The sequence below is a fragment of the Camponotus vicinus genome, unplaced genomic scaffold, assembly GCF_025532165.1.
Source record: "Camponotus vicinus isolate PSW18456_S1 unplaced genomic scaffold, iyCamVici1.0 SCAF_10, whole genome shotgun sequence".
NCBI classification, from domain to species: Eukaryota; Metazoa; Arthropoda; class Insecta; order Hymenoptera; family Formicidae; genus Camponotus; species Camponotus vicinus.
The window spans coordinates 733,226-760,943 of NW_028141946.1; the positions used below are offsets into that span (position 1 = coordinate 733,226).

At 28.7% G+C, this 27,718-nt stretch overlaps 1 protein-coding gene across 5 annotated transcripts in view; it reads right to left on the bottom strand.

Moving 5' to 3' along the window:
* Window positions 1-6,708: 6,708 nt before the first annotated feature.
* LOC145960481 (cholecystokinin receptor type A) overlaps window positions 6,709-27,718 on the bottom strand; it is a 37,334-nt gene continuing 16,324 nt past the window's right edge. For all 5 annotated transcript variants that reach the window (XM_083079984.1, XM_083079987.1, XM_083079988.1 and 2 more), the window contains 8 exons: window positions 23,590-23,704; window positions 15,904-16,101; window positions 14,218-14,403; window positions 13,708-13,880; window positions 12,620-12,778; window positions 11,741-11,985; window positions 11,106-11,236; window positions 6,709-8,866 (listed from right to left, as the gene is read on the bottom strand). In XM_083079984.1, the coding sequence (XP_082936110.1) occupies window positions 8,829-8,866; window positions 11,106-11,236; window positions 11,741-11,985; window positions 12,620-12,778; window positions 13,708-13,880; window positions 14,218-14,403; window positions 15,904-16,101; window positions 23,590-23,704 (1,245 nt within the window). In that variant the 3' untranslated portion in view covers window positions 6,709-8,828. The remainder of the gene's footprint in view (window positions 8,867-11,105; window positions 11,237-11,740; window positions 11,986-12,619; window positions 12,779-13,707; window positions 13,881-14,217; window positions 14,404-15,903; window positions 16,102-23,589; window positions 23,705-27,718) is intronic.

The following is a 27,718-nucleotide window of genomic DNA, read 5'->3' on the forward strand; positions in this document are numbered from 1 at the left end:
CTTCTTGAAATGTAAAGAACAATTAGTCAGAACGTCTTACGTGAGACAGCATTTCTCGGTGCAGCATTGTTTACACACCGAAATCATGCTAACAACTTATATAGCGTACTGTTTATATTTATAATAGTCACGTTGTCATATTCTCCCTTGAGTCATCATTAAAATTGGCGTCAAGTATAATGGTATATTTGCCAAACATCAGGTGTTTGTTATTATTTCGTTGAATTTGATATTAAACTTTGCAACAATGAATAACAATATATTTTACTAAAAATTTAATAAATCAATTAATATTATTATTGTTGCTATTATTAATGATTGGTATTAAGTGACTGTGCTGTGATTATCTTTTAAAATAAAACAAACATGAAATAAACATAAAAATTATATATAGTATATAATTATAATTAAATATTTCTGTAATAAATATAATCTTAATAAATAATTATATAAAAAATAGAAATAGAATACAAAAAATAATATATGTAAAGAATTAATTCTTGCGTTATAAATAATAAAATAAATGTATATAAATATATATAAAATAGAAATATGTGAAACTTTTCTCTTTAAAATTAATTTTAAACCTAAAATCAAAATAAAAGAGAGTTTTATTTTAATCATAACAGTTCTCAAACATTATTTGAGATTTTAGAAATGAATCAGAAGGAATAAGAACACTTTTTCTCTTTTCTCTCTTTTTCATTATTCTAGTATAAGCTCGAAATGGAAGGTTAAATTGCAATCGAAGGTACATCAACGTTCTTTCGGTTGTCCTTATTACCAGTAACACCATTCGACACGCTAATGTGGGCGATGTCATTGGCCAGGCACTTTTTGTCTCTGTGCCGAAGGCACAGACACCAAATGCAATTCGACAAACGCGATTGGTCTAGACAATTGAATGACATAAAAAAGGGTGGAAGGAATAGAATTCAATCGAGGCTGAAAAAGATCTATGCTCGAAATGAAACGCACATCGTCATAAATCGAAGCAACTTTATCCGCTATTAGGTAAGCAAAAGGGAGATGCTCGTAAATAACAATGAAAAAGAATACGTCGATATTATTTTCTATGAAATTTTGATAGAATAATAGTTATTTATAAAATATATTTAAAAATGAAACATTGAAAATTCTTCATATCGATATACTCTATTGTAATTTAAATTTATGCCTAATGAAGAATAATTACTTCCAGTAGAATGTTAAATTCTATTTTATAGAATTCTATTCTTTTTTTACAAATTGTTGCGTATACACGTTAATTCATCCTAAATTGCATAATTTAATTAAATTTGAATAAATAATTATTGTGAATTTGAGTTGACTGATTTTGATATGTAGACAAATAAATAATCAATCTTTCTATGTCGATATCTGCTACGTGCAATCTGTAAATAAATTCAACATGCAATTGACGAATGTACGCTACATTATTTAACCACAATGTGTGGCTATTCATTGCCTAAAGAAGATGTTAACAAGTAAAATTACGGCATGCTTTGTCGCATAAATTGATACTTTAGCGAGTATATTAATTACAATTTATTACAATGTTAATATATTTTGTATCGCAGAATTAATGATAAATGAAATTTATAGTTCAAAGAAACATTGTGAAAGAGTATTATTGCTTTTGCAAAATAAACGCAATAATTACCGGTAAATTATTTCCGGTGAAATATGCGATTCAATAATTATTCCCCTAGTTATTGTTATTATGTAAGAGTTATGCAGAGCGAATTTCAGATTTATTAATGCATATACTATAATATCTTTTTGTTAAAACGCAATAAAATGAAAATGTAGATGAAAATGTAGAATGAAAAAGTGAAATATGTAAAACATAACTATTAATTATAATCAATTATAATTTTTCGCTTTTTGTTTAACCATAAAATAAACATTATATGATATATATATACTATTTAAAAAATTTACAATTAAAAAGAGGCAGAGAGGATTCAAAATGTCCATTAGATTATGTAACGAGAAAAAAGAAATCTCATATATAAACGTAAAATAAACATTATATGATATATTGTATATACTATTTAAAAAATTTACAATTAAAAAGAGACAGAGAGAATTCAAAATATCCATTAGATTATGTAATGAGAAAAAAGAAATCTCATATATGAAATATCGTGCATGTAAAATACACTACCAACATGTACCACGGACTTTTGTCAATTAGAGAGAAAGAAGGGAAAATGAAGAAGAAATTTCTCCCTTCCTTTTATATTAATGAAAAAGAATCATTTTTTTTAACAGAAAGCAAAGGTTATTTTAATATAATAAAAAGAATAAAAATTCTTATATTTCTAATTTATCTTTTTTCGAAAGTAATTTTAATGAAGTAATGAGACTTTTGTGGCAAATTATATCGAACACGACATAATTCGAATAATTTTCAGTTAAATGTATAACGACATTTTTTATTATGCTTATATTTAAAAAATATCCGAATTATTGTGTTTGATATTATTTTAATAGCAAAAAATCTCATTAATTCATTAAAATTACTTCCGAACAAAAAATAATGAAAAATTTATGAACATTTATCCTTTTTATTATATTAAAATAATGATTAAATTACATTTTTGAAAATTACAAACTGTCTTTGTATCTATAATAAAGACAATTCAATTTCCAATTAAATTTTGATTTGTTTTTGAAGAATTTACATAATTAAAAATAGTAATTACGTATAGCCAATTGAAATGCGATCTACACTTAAAATAGTGATAATTAGTTCAAATCTATCATCTGAAGAATCAAAAGTAATAAAAAATCAACTTGTAAAATTAATTAAAACATTTTGTTTCTTTCTTCTATTTACATCTCTAATTCTACATTTTCCTTGTTATTCCTTTTTGCTTTGTAACAATGTAGCTGTGAGTTAAAGCCGATCGATCGAGGTTGTCCACATCTACTGTACAAAGCGCAAGGTCGGAAAAAGCACTTCGCTCGCACTAAATCAATCTGATATATATATACGCTGGACACATCCGGAAACCGTTGGAATACTGCAGCGCAGAATGAATCTTGATGCTACTGAAACAGGTAGTCACAGATTGCCAGTGGTAATAACCAAGGTTTAGGATAATATAACATATAATTCGAAATACGAGTACGACAATTTTTTTCAAAGAAACGCAAATGCGAGTTCTTTTTTACATGTACATATATCTTTGTTCGCATGCAATTATATAATATATGCGTAGCTTTGTTTCACAAACTTTCGCATCGTTTATTTTTAAGTTAAAGACTCCATTTTTCCAGTACTTTGTACTCTTCCGACAAAATGCTTTCCATGGTTCTTTTTTTTTTTAAATTAGTATTAATAAACAACTTTTGCAATTTTTTAATTTTCCTTTACTCGGAGACATTACTTTTCATTTATTATTCTTATATTAGATTCTCAGTTTTTAAAAGCTTCTTTTTTATAAATAAATGTTATGATACTTACCTATAATATATTTAATAATACATAATATATAACATTTAATAATTAATTTTTAAAATGGATGTACGATGATGAGATATGAAGTAAGCGATTCAATGACCAAGAATTGGAAAGAATTTACTGCTTCTTTAAATGGGAAACGTGTCAACAAGAAAATCACAATATTTTTTAGAATAATATCATTAAAAGTTTTAGTTAATTATCTAACTTTTAACGGCAATATTTAATGAATCTCTTGAAATGTATGCGTAATCTGGAATATTCGTGTAGCATATAGAGACAAGTCAAAATCGATTATAGGGTAACGCCAAAAAAATAGAGAGTTGCTAAACCGACCACCATTGCGACTTTTATCTCTCAATACAGTCGTGAATCTTTAAAATTCTAAAAACGTGTACGCGCTGATAAAAAATTCTTTTAGTACACTTTGTTTCCTTCCTGCTTTTCGAATAATAAAACGAATTAAGTTAATCCACATACGATCCTAATTTAATTCTAATTCCCTTAATTCTATATCGATATTGTAAATCGATAATAAAAATCGTATCGATCTTCATTCTTCATCGTATCTTTCTTCATTTATTTACATAATTTTATTTACATAATTATTTACATAATTTTATATCAATTAAATTAAATTTCTTATTTTATTTCGTTAAATTAAATATTAAGTCGTAATATCGAATTTTATTCGAATATCTTTTATTCGCGGATAAGTAAATATTAATAATGTAAATATAATACATAAAAAAAATATATATATAAACTTTCTCAATTGATATTAAATAATTGAATTTTAATTAAACGATGGCAAGTACACGAGATACAAATGTACAAAACAAGATCATAATAAACAAGATCACTGTTTACAATCACTTTAGTTAATTAGTAATGTAAGCAGAATTTTATTTTTGACTAGTAATTAATTAAAGATTGCATTACTAAAAGATGGCATTAAACGTCACATAAATTACAACATATAAAAAGAAAATAAAGCTGCAGAAATGCAAATTAAACAATGGCTCTCTAATAGTAACGGTATTAAATCTAGTTTACATTATAATAGTCGGATTAGCTTCAACCGTTTATTCGAAATGCAAATTAAAGTGGATTTACCATTGTTCCAATTCTCGTGTAAAATATATGACAAGTTCAGCAAGAAACAAACCAGAGCACTGCTCATGGCCAATTTCAGATAATCGAATATTTCACCAATAAGCGCTGTGTAATTTACGTATTGCAAACTGCCAGGATTAGATTATGCACGCATAAATGAAATGTGTAGTGAGAGAAGAATAACTAAACGTAAATAATATATATAAATTAGTCTTATATTAATGTGCAACACTATTGCATTAATATTTTTTTTAATAAGATTTATATTATATAAATTTTTACATAGTATAATATTATATATAAATACATTATATACTCCTGGACAAAGTTAACGCATAATTTTTTTTCACTTTTTCTTTAAAAGCTGATATTTAAATTTTAACGAAAAATTTCAAAGAAAAAGTGAATATATACAGTTTTATATATATTATCCATAAAAGTAAAACACCCAGTGCAAACATGTTATTTTGGTTACTGCCAACACAGCCTTTTGATCAAGGGACTTTCAATGTCGTCGACGAGATAGAAGTACATTTCAAGAATAATAAAACAGATATAAAATATGATGAGAAAAAAAGAGTAAATCCTTCATCAAAATCTTTACCATCAAGTACCTTGCTTACGAGATTACCGAGAGTTTATATTGCGAAAGAAAATTATGTAATCAACAAAATCGAATTAAATCCCTCTTTTTACACAAAGTGAAAACCATTTTCATTAGATAGAAGCAGCTTCCGTACGTTAACTGCTCTTACGAAATGCCATGAAAAACGTTATGTATTATGCATAACGGTCCGGATGGTTTTATTAATGAACGCATTACACACTAGGTAGCCCAACTTTTGAAGACTTACAAAAAGCCATGGAAATAATATGAGAACTATCTCGCACATGACTGTCTAATTAATTTATTCAATAACGTCACTTCCAGTCACGCTCTCGTACCTATTTCCGTAACTTTTCCGTGACAAGAACGGGATCAAATATCATAGGAGTGATAAATGCACGTGACGTGATATATTGAAGTATTTTCGTCCGTTGGGTTTTTATTCCTTGAAACGAGCCGTAGTCTCTGATTAATAATTGGGTTGGGGTAAATCCCTTGCGGACCGATAAGACACGAGATCAAGTGGCCGACATGGGACAATATCCTTTCTTGAGCTTTACAAGGGCTCATGTTCGTTTAGATATAACCCAGCTTTATCCCAACCTTTTCAGTAAGAATTATTAATCCAAGAGAAAGTAGACAATATCGATGTAGCTCACATACAGGTATGCGTATGAAAAAAATTGTGAGATATTTTTCGATATGAGAAATTTTATTGAGATATTTTTAATTAAATTTTTTTTTATTTCTTTTCCGAGGAATTCTCAGCATAGATTTTATTGTATTGAAAAATTGAATTAAAAAAGATATTCCATTCTGTCAGTTGCTTGATTTATTGAATATATGTAACTCGACAAATAGTATAACAGAAAGCGATTATTTTTTTTTTAATCTTTCTCCATCCTTTTGATATATCCTGCGGCAAACGCGCGAAACGAAAGTCTTGGAATGCAGTTTGTAATAAATTTCCTTGTAACAATAGACGTCCTTTGACGACGTTGTATCAATGTAATAAATTTTTATACACATTTTTATTTATTACATACACACACACATACATAATAAATTGCGTTAGAAGAAAGTTGATATTTATATTGAAGTTATATATTTATATTTATCAGAACACAAATTTAATACAAAGCAAAGTCTTAAATCAAGCAATTAATATTAAAATTAAAGTTAATGGTATTAATATTTTGATAAAATATTATTCATGCATATATAATTCATCCATTATGCATTTTATTATGTTGTAATATAAAAGTTATGGTTATATATAAAAGTATGGTTTATTTTTCAATTTGAAGTTCACTTAGATGCGTGGCAACTTTTTTCATAGCTGGAAATCAATATGCACAGACAGTAAAATGGAGCACTTCTGCAGCATTGGCCGGAGAAAAAGTTGGAAAATTGAAGGGCACAGTTAAATGGCGAGATTAGGAAAGCGATAAAGAATACTTGATGGAAAAATAATACAGATTATAGAGTCGTGTTGAAAAAAGTTTATTAAACATCTTCGCGCAATGTCTAAAATCGATCAAATCTTATTCTATTTTGTTACAAGAGTGTCGCAACCGCGAAGAAGAACTTTCGAATATATTTCTTAAATATTTCAGAAGAATGTAGAACCCTACAGAATTTATTTTATTATTTTTTATTATATCCAGTTGAGCCAAGATGTGTGTTCATCTTAATATAATTTATGTATTAATCTATATTTTCTCTCTCTCTCTCTCTCTCTCTCTCTCTCTCTCTCGTCACATAATAATATACTTTTGTACACAGAAATACGCATTTATATGTATTTTTCTTTAACTTTAAACATTTAAATTTTTAATAAATAAAATAAATATATCGTTACATTGTTATACTATTATATTAAAAGATTATATTGAGAGAAATTGAAAAGAATCCAAACACAGTTATTTAAAAATCAGTTATTATTTAAAGCAGCATTTAAAAACGGATTCCGATAGATTTTTCATTTTGTACACATTTAATATACTTAACAGATTATCTGATATCTGAATGAAAAACTGCTACTAATAAAACATTTTATTAATAACATTTTTTTTAAAACGTTAGAATGATAAATGAATTCAAAAATAATTTTCTTAAAATATTGCAATTTTTATACAACAATAGCTAACAGAATTCAGCAGAAAGTAGTTATATTACATGAAAAGTGATATTTCATTACAAATAATAACGTACTAAAAAGTAACGAGAATAACGTATTAAAAAGTATCTAGATAGAAATATGGATTCTGTAAACTCAGCAAGTATGGCTTTGAGCAACCGCGTGCAATGTGCTTCTCTCGCGTTATCATTTAAGGGTTATTCCCTGACAGGTCTATGAAACGTGTGCAACAGGTGTATCAAAGATATGTATGATGAAAGATATGTGAACTGCATAACATGTGGCATTTATATATAAATTCTCTCTCTTCCCTTTTCTTTTTTTCTTTCATATATTGAATAATCTCATCAAAAAAATTGTTTTAAATTTTCTTTTTCAATGTATTTTTGGAACACATCTGCGTTTCATCGCAACAAATTAATAGAAATTGAATTAAATACTGTTAATTTACTTTCGAATTGCAATTATCGCAAAATATCTGATTGGATATATATGTGCGAAATATAAAACCATTTCTCGAAATTAGCATATGTAACATAAATGAACAGGCTGAAATAGCATAACTGTGTTTGTTTCCCATATAAAATTCCGTTTACTGAATAAATATTACGAATAAATATTACAACTCTACGCATTAAGTTTGCGATGATAAGTGTTTTATCATATTTTTATGTAAAAATATTATTTCGCAAAATCAGATGAATTATTAATCTTCCAAAAATTTTTACGACACATCACGAGAAAGATTTACAGCGCATGCCGTATCATTATCATACCTAAAGGATAAGAACTGATGCAAAATTACAATTTTTTAAATATTTGCAATATTATTTTGAAGTATTTCATCATTGTTAGAAATATATCAATCAACGATTATACACTTAATATATATAATTTATAGATGAATATCAATCTCATCAATTTTTTATAAGTTGTTATTTTATCAAGATATGATAAGCTTATGTCATAATGAGCTTATGACAAACTAATTATCTGTTTGCGGTTACATTGTAAAACTTTCATCCATCTGTTTGACTGATCTGTACAAAAACACTGACGCGATTATATTAACTACGTATGAGTGCGATCGGTTTGTCGCAGAATAGAAAAATAAAACATTCAACGGGAATCCGGCAAGACGCATAGGCGTCTTTTTTCTGTACATTTTATAATCTCTATGAAGTAATTAAAGAATATAAAAAGAGATCTCTGAAATACCTGTTAGGTCAAAAAATACGCACTTCATGGAGAATAACGTTAATATTCCGCTCCGGTTAATCGTAAAGAAAGTTGAGATTGTCCACGCAAGAAGATCTAGATGAGCAATGGGACGCACCGGCACACGCAAGTTCCTTGCCGCTTCCACGACAACCGATCTTGTCGACGGGCGGTCGCCAGGATATTTTCAGAAAAAAATCCTCCTCTTGCTCGCGAGACTGGGGTAGAGATATATTTGGTTCTGTCACCCCGTCACATAATCCGCACGACCTATACTAGACGCGATCTTCCTCCTCCAGCAACCGAACTACCTCTGAAACAATATTCCTTTTTCGTGAAGACGAGGGATCGTACAAATATGACCCGGATTTTGAGGATATCCAAGTTCGAAATAATCATTACTCGTCAAGTCCGAATGTGTCCGCATAAAATACAAGAAGTTATATATCCGTCTAAAACTGCTATCTATCGAAAACACATTAATTTGGATTAAAATGAATATAAAGAATAATTTGCGTTATATTTGGATGATCTTTATGATATATCATATATTAAAAATCTTAATACATCATATATTATGATCATATATTAAAAATAAATTTAAAATTTTGAGCAGAGGAAAAAATAAAATTGTTTATCAAGCAAAAGTTCATACATATATAAATTCTGATAGATTCATTTTCCGGATTAAAATCGTGATTATATGGACTATTCGGACTTGCGAGTGTATAATTATTTTAGAGTGTTAAATTATTCGGATATTTTTCAGCTTTGATGAAGAGGTACTTTTGCACAAATTCTTGCACGGGTAAAATAATGATTAAGATAAAATATATATTTCACGAAGTAAATTTTTAATGATGAAAGTGAGACGATGCATTTATTATGAGAGAAAAAGGCATGAGATATTATCCCCACGGAGTTTAAATTGAAATGTCTCGAAAAATAAGCAGGGTTTATAATTTTTATGAAATTCATGATTGCTTATCGAGAAACATATAATTCAATTAAGTGCTATGCTCACGTAATAGTACCCGAATCTGTTATTGAATTTATATATATTTATTATATAGATTACTACTACATTTTATCATATTTGGGAATCAAATATGCATTTGCGCATTATAAAATTTCCAAATATATAAAAGTAATTATATTAAAAAAATAAACTATCAATTTTTAAATGTTTGTGAAATTGTCGCATAAGAGAATGCTTAATAATCGATTATTGCATATTTAAAAAAATATACTAATTTTATTTTTAATTCTCAACGTCTCATAAAATTTTATTTCCTATTTTTATCTCTTTTGTATTCTTTTAAAAAATATCAAGATAAAAATTATATTTAAAATTGTTTTCTTTCTACAATATATAGTTATTTTCCATTATCCATGATAGATCGATATTAGTTTGTCATCTACAAGATAAAATGTTCCTATACTCTATTTTATGAAAGAGAAAAGTATTCTCACGTTTTTTCGATATACTTGCAAAATAATAATTTTTCGCTTCTTTTGAGCATTAAATCGCATTAATTTCTAATTTTAACAGCAAGTCTCAGTCTTTAGAGCTCAAAGTAGATGCGGTTATATGAAAAAAAACTAATTCCAAAAGATAATTTTTTCTTACAGTGCTTTTAAGAAGAAAAGCACATTATGAATAAAATTACAAATAAAATTCTATTCTTTTCTCAATATACTGATATATCAAATACTAATTAAATGTCGATTAAAATTTTACATGTTTATGTGTATATATTGAGGGATATATTTTCCAAAGTAAAAATCAAAATTCACAAAAATGACAAAAATTGATCGTATCTTATATTGCATGAGCACTAGGTAATATTGATTATTTTTCTAATTGATTATGCGCAAAAAACTTGTCAAAGTAAAAAATTTTCGTGTGTATATATATTATTATTAATCGCTACAATTCCTATTTTCGTGTGTACTTTATTATCATAAGCAGACCGAGGAAATATTCTCATGTAATACAGATACAAATAATTAACCTTCACACAAGCAGGAATTAGAGCACGTCTAATTATTCATTCAAAAGTTTAGAGACACATCCAGCGCACATATAGTAAATACAAGCTGGTATCTCATGAAGGAATTACGCGTGGGAACGCTAATGAATGCCGTGAAAAGCCAGTGAATGTGTTCGCGGCGGACTATTATCGATCACGTCATTGCTTCAGTTTACTTGTTACGAATCAGGCTAAATACGTGGAAAATGTCGCGCAATAAATGTACATGCTATATATCTTTGAACAACATATGGAATATTTGTTATCTATAGAATTTAATTATATAAGATACATTTTGAAATATGACAGGAAACTTGGAAGACAACGCGACAGATTCCTGAAAGTTTGCATCTCATGTAATATTCTGATAATATTATGATAATTTGATAAAATCTGGGCTGTTACGGTATCGTATAATTTCGCGGTAACGTAATCAGAATCTCAAAAGTTGATGATTGATGTCGCAACCGGATCTGAGAATGACGATAATGAACGATCAATTTAATGGTGTGATGATACCTGATCTAGCGACGAGGGACGCTCTGCCTAGATATACCGTCGAGTCATTTCCGCTTAATTCGCTGTTATTGCCAGCTTGCCCGACATTTCCCGTGGTCGCCATAGCAATATCGCTGTGCCTGCAACCTACCCTAAAACAAAACGCATGTCCGTTTATGCGAAAGTTTATTTATAGCATGCAATAGAGCATTTATGCCTGACGCTAATTCGCGCATTTTTTCTCCTAAATCTTGAAATTAGAAATATAAATTTTTAAATAGAAAATTTAAATTTTAAAATAAATACTTATAATTATATTCATTCAATTCCGTTCTTCATTTAGAAGATCAAACTTTACTGTTTTATAATTTCTGTCTAAATAAGAACAAGGACGAGCGCTCCTGTTAATAACTTTGGGACTTGACAGGAGAATGGCTGGTAATTACAGCCTTTCTAACCGGCCGCGGCAGTTCCGAGAGAACTCTTCTACGTATCTTCCAAGAAATTAATCCCGGCGCCGGAGAAGCCAACTGGTACAAGTCGTAAGGAGAACGGATTTGTACGGAGGAGCTCCGTCTTACGTATCATCATAATTCCTTTAAATCTATGTCACTCGTGATGGAAGATGTACGCGCGTGGCTTCACCTAGATTTTACCTCCAACAACGGTGGCAGTCGAAGAGGCCGAGGAACGCCTGGCGAAATTTTCTGTTCATGAAACAGTACGTGATGGGATTGCAGCAGCTGGATACATAGGCCAATAGCTGCACCAGGCTGATACCGGTGCTACCGACGACCGAGTAGACTAGATCAGGCGCGTAGAGATACCACGTATTGATCACGTGCAATGGCGCCCAACATACGAAGAACTCCAGAACTATCACGAAGAGCATTCTGATCACCTGCGACACCGGGCGAGAATGTGTTCAATGAGTTTAATACGGCGAACGAACATCATAGCGTTCCTGATCAAAATTCATATTCAAAAGATAATTGTGACATTCTCTTATCATATGATTGTCGTCTGATTCGCGCTCTATGCATGTATACCAGATTAAAACATATTTTCAAATAGATTTTTTTGTATATATTTGTAAAAATACAAATATATAGGGTATTTCAAAATTAAACTTTGCCAATATATTCCAGTAGATACAAGAAAATAATATTAAATATAAAATTATTTTCCCATTTCTAGAATGGCAAAGTTTGCGAATCGCTTTGAAACAATCTGTGTCTAAGATTCTTCGCGAACGAGCATTGCAGGCAAATAATAAAGGGTTAATATAGCTGCCGATAAATATCTCGCGACCTGGCGTGCACCGGTAACCGCGGTTTTTTCCTACGTTTGCTCCAGATTCCACGATTTCCTAGAAACAGAAACCTTCGAAATCGCTACGAGTGCGCTTTATAAGCATGCAAAGCGCAAATTATATACGTATAATTCCGTTAATTTGAATTTCATCGGAGCGGAAAATCACGTTACAAGTCATCCGTAAGTGTCCACAGTTCGTTTAATCAGGCACTCGCACATACCTTCTTCTTCGCCTCGATGCTCTTTCCCATGTAATTACTGCGTATAACGTGTTGCCTACTCAGGGGACAGGTCGAGTCCTGCTGATCCTCGTTAACGACGTCCTTCGTGTCCCGCGTTAAGCAGCCGCTTCCGTTCGCTCGTATCTGAATCCTGGATCCCTGAGACAAATCTGTACCGTGACACTTGTCGGTAAGCACCCTGGAGACTACCGTCCGTGGTAACCGCACCTTTTTTTGCAAGAGGGAGAATAAGGGAGAAAGGGAAACGCGATGTCTCGATTAACCATTGCACGTGTTACTTGAATGTTCGTCTCGAGACGATGAACGACTTAATTCGTCATCCTATTCCGCAAATTTATCTGCCGCGGGCCATTTCACTCGATCATGGAATCTCAATTAAGCGAGGCGAGTTAATAATGTCACTTTCTTCTCAATTTATAATCAAAATTGCAGCATATCTCGATGATTAATAAGCTACTTGTTGTAATAATATAGTAATAAAATGTAAATAATTAGATTTAAATGAGCTATTTGTCTAAATATCAAATCCGAAAAAATAATTGCAATATTATAATTAAAATACTTTTATAGCATGATCGACAATTTTAATTAAATATTTGAACTATATTAATTCTGCATTGATAAGTCAAAATTGAATTCTGTAGATAATAAAATACACTAGGTCTATGAATAATTTATTCTAAAATTTATAAAATAAAAGAAGCATTAAAAGGAAGGTAATAATTTAAATTTAAAAATTTTATGCAATTACGAGATTTACTTTTAGCTTATACTTGTAAACATTAGAACGAAGTCTAATATTATTTTATTTGATAAGAACTTGCGTTCTTTGAAAATCTTTTTGCGAGAGAATTCTTTCTTTACCTATTATAGAAAATAATAAAAGAGAGATCTTATAAATCTAATTTGCAGAATTAAGAAAATACTCTAATAAGACAAATAATTTCAACCATTAAGCGTTCGATCTCTCGCCTCTTCGGCGATGCTTAATACAAACTTGATTCCCTTGATACGGGATGCCTATTGATATTAGATTCCAAGGTGATGTTTACTCAATATTTTCTCACCCTAGATGGTGCACCCTGGGGAGTGCCTTGAAAGTGCCTCGAGGAAGACGAAAAGCCTCGACGCGACCTCGATGTTGGACCGCCAGCGCGAAATACAGTCAATCTTGCATCTCTGTCATTATTATTGTTGTAACTTGAGCCTCGCACTGTCGCACCAGACGCCGTTCTTTCAACTATAATTCATAATAAATGCATCAGATTTTGATTAAATGCGATCTTAAGATTATCTGAAATGAGCATTTCACATAAAATTTATTCGATTTTTTAAAAATATTTTTTAAAATATTCGGTAAATTACATTTTTAATTCACGCTCAAATGTATCGACGGAAAACGAAGCGATACAATTTCCGAATAATTTTTATTCAATAGCTTTTGCATGAATTATATATCAGTAATTAATATCATTAATTTTAATTACAATTTTATTGATAATATTTTGCAGGAAGTTTTTAAGAGAAAATACAGATATATAAATGCGTTTGATACATCGAAGCGACATTTCACTTACGTCTTCTGGTACATGTCGATGATTGTCGTATCTCGAGTTTCAGACCGCGCCAAAGTTTTATCGCTATCAACGAGTAGGCCAGGCTCATGAGCAGCAGCGGTATCAGAAGCAGCGTGCCATCCAGGAAAAGATTGTACGCTTTCTCGGTACCGTCATTCGGCCATTCTTCGCGACATTTGCGTCTTCCTGAAATCGTCATGCGACGCGAGAGAGTTTTTCAACCAGTCTTTTAACCAGTTTAGATGGAGCCTGACATAATCGCGGATTCGTATTGCTGCCATGTTTCCCAGTGGAAAACGACTGCGCGGTTAAAACAGAGATAATCTAACTCCTCATTTGTTCACACGGAGAACCTAGATGTAGCCATTAAGCTCGTTGATTAAAATTAGATATCTGTCTTTCTTCATAGATTGTTTCATTAACAAATAGAATTAATTTCAACTTAATATTAACAATATATATGTGTGTGTATGAATATTACATAATATATACAATATATATTAATAATTTTATTAATATATATTTATTAATAATTAATAATATTATTAATTTTTAAAATTATTAACTACGTTATATACAACAGATTTTGTATCCTTAAATTCGTGGAGATAATTAATATTCTAGAAATCTACTCTAGTTGTTAATGAAACGATTTATGAATTTATAAAGGAATTTATAGAATATCTATAAAGGAGTAATTGATAATGTTGCGATGCAATTAACTTTTAGTGCTTCAATATAGAATTTTAATAAATCATGTACGATGTCGATAATATTATGTGCATATTGACTTTCAATACCTAAATATCTTAAGAGAAATCTGTCAGAGCCCCAATTAATGAAGGAATTATATAATGCAATATGGCATGCTAGCACTTTACATAGTTACAGATCATGTATATGCACTATATATATTCTACTCTGGATTAAATGAAGTGTTCTAGAGGTGTTTCGGTAATATCAGACGAACGCGATCAATAATTAATTGACATCTTAAAGCGATATTCTATATAATATGTCGATTTTACTCGACAAATAAAGTGTAAGTCACGACTAATATTAAACAAGTGCAATCTCAATCACTATATAAAATAAAAGATTTGCTTGATATTTATAAATTATTTATCATTTGTCTCGTTTTAAGTTCTATTAAATTTCATTAATTAAAAGCATTTTTTCATAAGTAATAAAAACCATCAGCCTAACAAAGTTTTACATTCACACAAAAGACTCAATTTCTTCTGTAGATGTTCAATATTGCAAAGTATTCAATATGTTTCAGTTGTTAGATATTATGTATATGCATAAGCTGGCTACAGTTCCGAATGAAATTCCCGGAGGAAGACGAGGGTGGATGTCGATATTGGACCGAGATGAAAATGTCAAAATGGCGCTGAAAAAATTTGATTCCAGTCCAGTGAATAATTACAACATGTAACATTTTTTTAACAAATATCGCAAATGTCGCATTGAAAAATATGTATATTTGATGAATTTTTAATATTTGCAAACTATTTTAAACGCGATTTTGTAAATTTATTCGCGAAATGAAGATAAATCTATAAAAAAGTTTACTTGTAAAATATTATTTTTACTCGTTAGTATTATTTATTTGTCAATCGCGTTTGCTATTCACTTAAATAAATAAGATACCCATACAATACTCATATATTAGCATTATCTTACCTCCACGTAAGCTCTTTAATTGAGATACGACGAGAATCGGCGCGTTCCATGTGAGGCTGAGAGTCCATACAACGGCAATCATTTTGTAAGCGTGAAATTGTGTTTGCCATCGTCTCGACTTTAATGGTCGGCAAATAGCGAAGTAGCGCTCTAGCGAAATAGCGACCAACGTCCAGACACCCACCGAAACTGACACGGCTGAAGAAAGCATATCGTATATTTATAATATAGCACCACTTCTAGCACATGATACAGATTTATATTATCTGCCTTTACATAAATGCAATTTTTATATCTGATTTCACATCGACGATTCTATTTCATTGGATATTCCGTTTATGAAGCGGTAAAAAATTAATAAGATATTGTACAATATAACATATCAATGATCGATCGTTTTATAATTTGATCTCTGATTTATATCGTTCCATTTTTTTTTTTTAATAAATAAATCGATAAATTTAATTATCCCGAAATATAAAAGAAAAAAGAAGTATTTTTTTCAATTTTCTTTGATGTAACAATGTGATGAACAACAAAATACATTCAAAACAAACACATTGCTAGCAAAAAATATCAGTTACACATTGTCGGTGACAGAAAACAGTTTAGCATTCAATAACAGAAAATTGAAGGGTTAAGGCTAACAATCTAGACTATATACATCGCAAGAAATGAACGAACGTACGTGACATGCAGTTTTGCAGAGGATCACTTTTAAACTCCAGCTCGCTTTCTTTTCATCCCTATCGGTCGATACGAAAGCTACTGGTAGCAAAGTTTCTACTTAAAAGTGTCGCCAAACAATTTTTACGACTTACAACTTAGAGTACACACTTTGATGGATGAAGACAAAATTTTGCGACAAAGTTCTCTTTGTCGATGACTTCGGAGCCAATTACGAAATTCTTTCGTGACTTATTTACGTGGTGTTTTATTTCAAGACTGTTAACAGGAAATTCTCATTAGGTTCGAATTTTATCGAGAAAAATTCTCTGAAATTTTACCTTTCATAAACCTTGATTGGAAAATGCTTTAAGCATTTAACGAAATTTAATCTGGTTACAATGCTTTACAAAAATAATATTATTGTGTAGATAAACAAATACAATTGCAATTTTTTCTTTTTTAAAAATAAATTCTTCGACAATTATTTATTAGTAATAAAGAATAGATTCTTTGAGCAATTTCAATTATTCAAAATCAATTATTTCTTGACAATGTCAAGCCGAATAAAGACAAGTTTTCCATTTTCCATATATATGATAAACTTTTTAATTAAAATAATAGTAATTTTAATGTTACTTGAGATGTCTCAAAGAACGTAATTCAATTTATTCATTTCACATTCTTTAAAATTTACAAAAGATTTTTCCTTTTCTTAATCTCGTTTAAAGCTAAGTATAATTTAAAATACGGATCTCTCCTGACACTTTTGCTAAGATAAAATTAATTCCAAATTAATTAAAGAACTTTATTGTCAAGAGATAATGTGCGTGAAAAGTGGGACATTTTTTACGTAGATGCAATTTATCGCGTTACAATTATTTCTAATTTCGTTTAAGAACGCTTATTGGAATATCGAATTACAAATACAAATTACCTCGTTTAATATAGATTTCCGATCGACACAGCTAGTATAATTAAAATGCATGCTATTAATTTAATATGGATTATCTTTCCTAGTTTGTACTTTAATTATGATATGTATATATATATATATATATATATATATATATATATAGTTTATATTTATAGTATATGTACAGTGTTACTACTTTTTTAAAGATATCCAGAATTTCCTAAAAAATTATTTCGTGTTATCGGAGGCGAATCCATCGACAATGCAATACTACATTAACAATTTTCCATCGTAAAATTAAAAAAAAACATTTGTACGAGTAATACTTAAATAAATTACAAAATTTAAATAAATAGGGACACAAAGATAGCATTATTTTGTTTTAATTACAGCGAAAAGTTAATTACACACTTTGAAAAGGTGGACAATGCAAGGAATTGGAGCTAATTTGCATAGAACAAGGACAGTCAAAATTAACGGAATTAATTATTGAAAACGATTTGTGGTGCTTCGCCTTATTAAGCTTATCAAGCTCTTTATATACGTATATTAGCAAATCCTATAATAAGATTAAATGTAATATACATCGATGTATTTAAGAAAATCTTAATAGAGTAAATTAACTCGGTAATTCAAGCATTTAAAGAGTAATCAAGAACTTAAGAGAACAAATCTTCGGTTGTCGGATTAATCATTTTTTAATAACTTTATATTGTCCATTTATAGTATAATTAAAGTCAAAATTTTACATCCTCAATTAGACGAGATTAAATTACATTTATTAAATTTTATAATAATTAATGATTATATCTCTCTCTCTCGTGCATTTTGGAGATATCGGATATGTCTCACCCAAATTTACGTAGTCACTACTTGTAATGCATTTTTGTCATTTTCACGTCTTTATTGATATAAACTACGAGAAAACACATTATAGAGGAAAGCGTAGATAACAGAGAACATAGTAGCTGGCGAAATTGAGAAGGACTCTGGTCCTTTGCGAACGTCGCTCTAAAGCACCGATATATTGTCCGATAAATTTACTCTGTATCTCTTGGATATATTTCACTGGTAAGCTCTCGCATATGGTAAAATAAATACGAAATGCATCTATCCATCTACGACCTGTGACGAAACGTTTATTTACCTTCTGCACCTCAATTTTAAAATGGAAAAGAAAACGCAAAATTTTATTTTAAATAAAAATATCTTTTTCGCTTGAGCAACGTCGCTGATAAAATGCTATTATTTTCATCGCGACAAGTGGAACAATGTTAATTATTAAAAAAGAGAAATAATATAATAATTTTGTAAGCAATATACTTGTTACATATTTCTGTAAAATCTTACAATTAATTACGGTTACATTAACGATACAAGATTACGCGAATGTAAAACATACAGTCACCTGTTTTAGTCAAGCTAATTACGTTTTTATCAAAATTTACATAAAGAGTTTTGAATGTCGCGTTACAAAACATTGATCAATCTGCATTATTAATGTACGAATTAATATGACATGGCACGAAGTCCGCTCATTACGTGTAAAAATGTTACAACGTGCACCATGAAAATCCTTTATGAGCAAAATTTCGTTATTTCATACCTCGATATACGTTATATTTCTTTGTTCGTAAAAAAAAAAGAAGAATTGCTGTTAATGTCTATTCGTTTTATACGGGCGAGACGGATGAAACAGAACCGATATAATCCGTGACAATGGAAGAAAAAAAACGATTATACCCCACTCTTATGCCGCGACAATAAAAGTGTCTGGAGAAAAAAAGGAACGGCATCTACGGCGAAAAATGTACTGCGTGTTCGCGCGATTTCAATTTCAAAACAGGTTACGAAAAGAAGATTATATATTCCCTGTATGTATATACATATGCCTACATGAATCCTCGAAAATCCTTCATACGCTTGTGTGAATAAATCGACGTACGTACATGCCTATCTCTACCCCTGATTTTCTTTATCCTTTTTATGTATTCGATACGCTCATATCGCAGGTTATTGTTATGCGTACAAAAAGTTTCAGTTTCATAGTTATGCAATCGCACGCTGTTGTACAATCGTGTGTATTGCGTAATTTCAAAATCCAATCTACAACGAAGATCAAAAAGGGAATATGATAAGCGAGTAGTAGAAAACACGAGCGAGATTCAACGAACGGTAATAAATATTTTACCTCAATACATGTTATAATATATTTAAAAAAATAAACGTCTTGTTTGATATGTATATTATATACATATATATATAATGTTTATCTCTTTATTTCTTCTGAATATTATAAGCTTAAGACGAACTTGATAGCGCGTCATATTCATCTACAGAAATATCGAAGTATCCCCGAGATACTCAGAAGTGTAATACAAGTTTGTACACAGGATCATTTTCCTTTATCGGCGGACATTCGAGATGCGATTTTCACGAGAACGATCATCAGCGCATTTAAATTCCCCAGATGCGACAAGATCATTATAATACACGATAAATATGTATAAATATCTATCGAGAATTGTTTTCTTTTAGGATATCTCTCTATGATCAAAATTCAACTTTACATTAACTGGTATTGACTTATTGTATAAGCGTAATTTTTTAACATACATATATATATTATCAACATTTAATGAGACAGAGATATAATGTAATAAAATTTAATAATTGCAATCATTATGTAAAAAATATATAAATTATATAAATAAATTACATATATTGTTATATAATAAATAACTCTTTGTCCTTCTCTCGTTCTTTCAAAGAGTACATATATAATAAAAATAATCACAAATATATATATATATATGTAATTATTTTGATTTGTCACGATGTCCAATAATCTAGAGAATTAGTATGACATCATTACGATTATCCGAATACGCATTACGTAATAACAATTTGCTGCTTGCTTAGCGAATATATCACGTCTGACAACTGCAAGCTCTTTGAGTATTATGTGATTGATCGTGGCATCAGAGATCTATCTAATGGTTAGTTTATCTATTTATTATCCTAAAATGCTAGGAAATTTAAGTTATATTAGCATACAGTCCGGCTACTATCTGCATCATTTCAATCGTTTTACTATTTTATTTATTAATGATTATTATTATATTTTTTACATGCGTATATAAAAATGTTAAGATAATTGTGTTAAAAGACAATATTTTTTACTACATAAGTAACAAATATTAAATCCTTTTTATATAAAAATTGAACCGTATCTCTTTCTTTCTCTTAGTAATGTTTCTTAGATTTTTATTTTTAACTAGTTAATATCAATTATTAAATGTTATTACAACATGTCGACAAGAATAACAAAGATACCGAGTGTTTTTAAGAATGTTTTCCTAATAATGTATCAATATCAATTATTAAATGTTATTACAACATGTCGACAAGAATAACAAAGATACCGAGTGTTTTTAAGAATGTTTCCCTAATAATGTATCTTTCCTCTGTCTTGGCTTTACCGTCATATTCCTCTAGTATCATCCTCTTTCGTACTCGATATGAGACTTTAAAATTGCATGTAATAGCTGTAATTTTAGTAAGAGCCTTGAATAGCAATCACACTAACTTGTCATAATGCATTTATATAATATTTTCGGAAAAATTCGATATTAATAAAGATTAACGTTTTTTAGAACGTCGAAAGATGGCAATTTTAAATTACGATACATATGTATATATCTACAGCCAAGAAAACAACTGTACATCGAATACTAGATACTACAATAATCTTTCATGTTGTATATAATACAATTTTGTTATTTATATAGGAATTATTTAAAAATTATAATGCGCAAAGAAATTTAATATTAAAAGAATAAAAATTTTTTTCTACATTATTTAAATAAAATTGTAACTTTTTGCGTTCTTTATTGCGATCTTTTACAGAAAAATAAATTTTTTGTCTAGTTAAAGATGAATAAAATGTCTGAAATCATATTGAATCATTAAACGCACTTCATCGCGAATAAATGATAAAAGAATGTTTTCCGCTTCGTGATCTGAATGACTTCATAATTGAATACCGATTCTTTGATAAAACTTTTGCGGATATAAGAAATTACAAGCGTACGATTTTAATTTGCACTCAATATCGCTATCTCTGTCTTTCTTCAATCAAAGCTTACGGATAGAAAAGGCGCAATAAATTATAGACACGGATCTTCTTTGTCTACAGTTATTTTCGCAAATTAAGTTAAATCAATCATTGAAAAAAATGAGTTAGCCGCAGAAAATTAAGGATGTTTTGTACCTATTTTCAAAATATTGAGAATTTAATGAAAATTGTACAGAATGTTCTTACATATGTTTAGAATCTTCAGTACAATTTTTAAATCGATTCACTAAAGCGTTCACAAGTTATAAGGATTTTAATTTGCACCGAATTAACATATGTTCTTATGGGACGTAATGTATAACCACGTCTATTCAAATGACAAAAACACATGGAAATAATATTCAGAATTGCTATAAATAATGCATTTTTTTATTTAATAAATGTTTTAATATTTATTCTGACACTTTAAACCACTCAGTATCGTTAAATTATTTTATTCTCAAAAATGAAATTTCGTGTTGTCAAGTTGAATTTGAGGTATCGTCACTGCCAAAAGTTAATCATTTCGATTAACAAAATTCGGAATATTTCAGTAAAAACGCAATAAATATTAAAAAATACGTCTCTGCACTGTAGCTAAGATCAAATTGTAATATTCCACGCAATTTCTCATACTCAAAATACACCAAAAGTGGATATATTCGTCAATATTGATTTTCAGCTACTTTTTGCTGGGATTGTACATACAAAACATCCTTAATCTGAATCCAAGTCAAGAGAGATATTCAAAAGTCTATCTGTATTATATTAAATTCATGCAATGTATGCAATATTCATTCCATTGACAACGAAGTACTGTTTATTCAATCGATACTGCCAGATTAAAAAGCCAACTCAAATATAAAATAATCACTTCATGGATTAATTTATATGTACGAGAACAGAAATGAATCTAGATTAAACGGTTACTCGTTAATGCGTTCATCTTATTATCTTTGTTTCTCATTTTGTGATTTTCATATGAATTTTATTTAATACATTTGCAAAGACACTTTTCTGTATATACGCGATGAAAAGTGCGTTGCACAAAAAACGTAATTGCATTTTTTTTTAGGAAGAAGGATAAAATGAAAACTATTATTCCCAGTATAGAGCGCATCTTTCCAAGGAAAAATATTACTTTACCGCATTCAGTGCTTTTATGAAAAAGTGCTTATATCTGCACTAAATCGTAGCATTTATGCGAATATTTGTGCACAATAAAATTTTAAAACATATTAAAATTAATTCGATCTCCTTCTTCAATAAAATTTGGAGAAATATTTACAGAAAATATAATTAATAATATAAAACAGAATTATGTATACATCAACACGAAGAAATCAAATCTTCTTAATCAGAAAAATTTTTACGACATTAGTAACATAATTAATAAGTTGTCGGAAAAGAAATTGTTCATGTATTTATTTATTTTTTTAACAACAATTCATCAAGTCAATTATCTCTCAGTCATTTGAAAATTTTTCCCTGTTTAATCGTTTCAAAGAGCCAGATACTAGAAAAATATATCATGACAATTGTTTTAGTTCGTCAAACTCTTAATATGTGGGATACATTTTAGATAAATAATCATGTGCTTATATATTGACTAATTAACAGATTAGCGATTTAATATTCCTTAACGTCAATTAAATTAACAAAAGAACGATTTAATATTCCTTAGCAGAAATCTTTGCCTTACACTTTAGTAAATTGAATTGGATGAAACGTAGCCAATATTACTTAATTATAAAATTTCAAATCAATCTATAGTAACTCTTTATTTAATAAATCTTCCACGTCCACAGTGACAAATGTTTTAATAAATGAACATGACTTTTGTGATTTTCAAGATGCCATTCTCACTTTGAAAATCTCTCTGATCTTTATTATTATTGTATAATAGAATCAGAAGGCAAAGATTGGATTGTCTATTTCCAATAATATCGAATTTTTATATCACTGAACACGGTGAACCGACACTTACCTTGAAAATATGATATCAGCTTGCACATTGTGAGACCGAAAACAAAATTCTTGAGAAGCTGACCCAGAAGAGTAAAAGGCATACAAAACACACCAAGCAGAAGATCCGATACAGCCTGCAACAGAAATCAACAGTAATTTTGTTAATCGCGGTTGTGATTTAAAAAAAAGTATAGAAAATATATCGATAGTAAAAATGTCAAATAAAAATAATTGATTGTATGATTGCAAGATTAATTATGATATCAATCAGTGTTTTTTATCCAAAGATTTATTTCGCTAGACTTTATTTATCCGTGTAACATGAAGCAAGAAAGCTCACTGCACGGATTTAAACGTATCTTGAAGCAGAATAAAGCAGAACAAAACAGAAATAAATAATTTTATCGTTTCTTTATTGCGAAGTTTCAATATCTACAATTGCTACAAGTAAAATTGAAAATACTAGGTCGATCGATCAAGCAACAATAAGAGATTAGCTCTCAGTTGCACGATAAACTGGACTTCAAAAAATATTTAAATTTATTCAATCAGAAGATTCGCGCGGTTTATAGTATTTTTAAAAAAATATTTAAAAAATGCATACTATTTATTTCTAGGAAATAAAGTCTACTTTTACAATCAGAATGATTTTTATTTTTCGATGGAAACATTTTTTCTATCTCGTAAAAAGAAAGTCACTACTTTTAATTAAACTCAAGTCGTGTGGTCTTAGAAAACAACATTCTTGTTTTTCTTTTATTCGATATCCATTGGAATAGGTTTAATGATGAAAGTCTTTGCTTCATTATTGAATTTTTTGATATAGCTTCCAAAAAGAAATCGAGATAAGCGATTAACAATAAGGATATAAAAGGAACGAAAATAAGGAAATAAGCTGGAAGAAAACGAAAATAAGAAAACAAGCTGGAAGCTATTACTGATTTGTAAACGGCACTGTATTGGATCAAGATTATTACATGACTTTATTAAAATATATTGTGAAGCTTTTATTTCTCGTTATATTAATTTATATTTTTGACGTTACAAACATATGTCAAATTAATAATTCTAAAAAAAAGAGAATTTACATTTTTATAAAAATATATTAAAATATTTAATCCGAAAGAAAATAATATAATCTGTCTCAAGAAAAAGTAATTACTTAAATATTATTAGCAATAATAATAAATTTATAATTTTCAATTTAATGTTTCCTCACTAGATAATGTAAAATGTTATTCTTTGAAGGAAGACAAAACGTTATATTATTCATATAAAAATTTTACAAGATATGCAAATATATAAGCTGTGCTGATCATTTTGCCTTGTACATTAATAAATTAAAATAACGTAAAAAAGGATTATGAAAAAAAATATTAATAAAATATGAACCTCAATTTTACGTTCGTGAAAATGGTGAGAATAAAACTTATTATCTCATAATATTTATCACATCCGAATAATAGATCATCTCTTGCGTTCACTTATTTTCACTACGCGTACATTTTATAATAATGGCTTTGCCCAACTTTTATTTCTCACGTTCTGCATGTTAGTCCTTTTGTTAAGCGGAAAGTTAAAAAGTCATAAGCCCTAAGTCATAGCTTTAAGTCGTGTTTCCAAGTAGCCAAAATTATGTATAAAATATTTAGATGGAGTGATTATGAATTCATCGTTAGAAAAATATTTAAAGCTCCTTGCATAAATCTCGATATCATTGCATACTGTATTTAAACCTGATGTATTATTTCATTTTTGAAAAGAGTTTTAGCAAGGAAAATTTAATATTTAATCAAAAGAAAATATGACAACTGAAAAATTTTTAGAAATAAATGATAATAATAATAATAATATATAATCAAATTTTATTTCTTTATGTGCGATTCAGATTTAATTTGGTTAATAGAGATTTCTGATAATTTTCTATAAAAAAAAACTCATGAAAAATGTCTTAAAAATAAAAATGATGTAATAAGCATAATAATATGGTCTATGAATGAAAATACATCTATTTTTCCGCGTAGCAAATTCTATCTTTAATATCCCACGGACATTTGTAGTAATACAGAAATTATGATTTTTTAATCAGTCGGCGTACAATTATAATTCCAAATATATTTTATACGAAAGAAATTTTTATATTCTCGCGAACATTTATCAAAATTGTATGAACGTTTTAAATATAGCAGTTAACTTTTCGTCATAATATATATTTAAAAATAATTTTCTCTAAATATTTTTTATGCTATTTAAAAAAGTGAAACGTTATACGACTAATAACGGAAGCACATTCTGATGGTATTTTCTTTATACTACAAAATGTTCACCTATCTAGCAAAATTAAATTATATAAACGATAGAAATAACGAGTTTTAAACTACAAGTCAGAATAAAAGGCCTTTGAAAGGCTTTGTTCTTGGTATCGCGTTTGCGCTAAGTAAGAAGCTATTTTCAACGTGTTGCAACTTTTTCGTTTGTCTTGTGTAAAACTAAAAGTTTTGTACTTCGAGATATCAGTAAAAGTTTGCCTCTATTCGAAGAATTGTTATACAAGATGTATATTCAACTCTTTGATTTTTTCTTTTTTTTATAGATGTTATATGTTGACCAGACACTTATTTATATACATACAAAGCAGTTAACATTATTTTAGTATAAAAATTATATATTTTTATAAAATTTATTATATACATTTATATATTATATACAATTTATTATATACATTTCAAAAATTTCCTAATAAGTAATAGTGTATTAAAATATTTAAATATTTTATTTATATATGTTTTATTTATATAGTTATTTATATATTATTTAAACATTATTGTGTACACAAATATTAAATAATGCGTTAACAATTTAAATTTTAATGTAAGGTATGTATATGTATATGTATTGAGGAGCGCTGACAGATTTAGAAAATTTACATTTATATTTACAATTCTGTTATTTATTTTATTCTATTATTTATTACATTCTATTATATTCTATTATTTTCTATTTATATATTTTAATAAACGTGAATTTTTATCAAATAAACAAAGATTGATGATGTTAAAAATCTCGATACGCTTGATAATAAAATATACAGTAAGAATAAACAATAAATGCAAAAACAATAAATTAAAAATTTTAATTTACCTAAATTATTAATAAATTTTTGTTCAGCGTAAGAACAAATGTTTAAGCTTTTATTTTTCCCTAAATTTATCGCAAAATAAATAACTTTAGTTTGAATTATATATTTGAAGGGAGGAAATAAAATTTTATTCTTTTTACTTCGGCATTTTTGATCAAACAAAGTGTTCTTCTAATTAGCTATACTAAGCTAATTAGAATAAAATACAAAAACATTGAGCATGTGAATATAGCATTTCGCAATTAGAATACATATTTGTCTGTGAATACATTTTTCTCTCTCGTAAAAAATTTTTACATGTATTTTGTTATGAGTGAAAGTTCCTCATTAAAGTGCTCCTCTATTTAATTCCCGTTGTGACAAAAATCATCATAATAAAAGCTAATATTACTTATTTTATTAACAAGTTTCTTATTTTACTAACAAATGGCTAACTTAAATGAAACATTTATTAAATATTTTTAAATACGTAAAACTTAAGAGTTAATTAAATATCGTTAAATAGGCTTTAAAGTGATAATAAATCCTTTAAATTCACCAACATCAGAGAAAATATCAATAATTTAACTAAAACTTATAGCAAACAGCTAACAAGCACGCACGTGATTCAATATGTAATTCCGATTTCTACAACATAGAAAAGCAGTTTCAGTCGGCAATTATTAGAGCAGAGGTTAACACGTGTTATAAGTTCTACATTTAAAATTTGTTGTAAATTTGTTCAACATCTAAAATTTGTTAGTAAGTTCCATGCATAGAATGCATGGAACATTTAGGATTATTCTACATTGACGAGAGCCACGTTGCGGCTATAAAGAATGTTTTAAGTGCTTAACTACTTTCAAGGATCGCTGTTCAAGGATCAATTTCTTAAGAACATAATCACAAACTTCTTCAAAAGATAAAGTCTTACATTTTGGTAAAAATCACCAGAGAGATGTAGATAAAAATTCAATGTTACGAGAAATATGTAACTTTCTAGTATCATTGTACAAAAATGTGTCAGAAA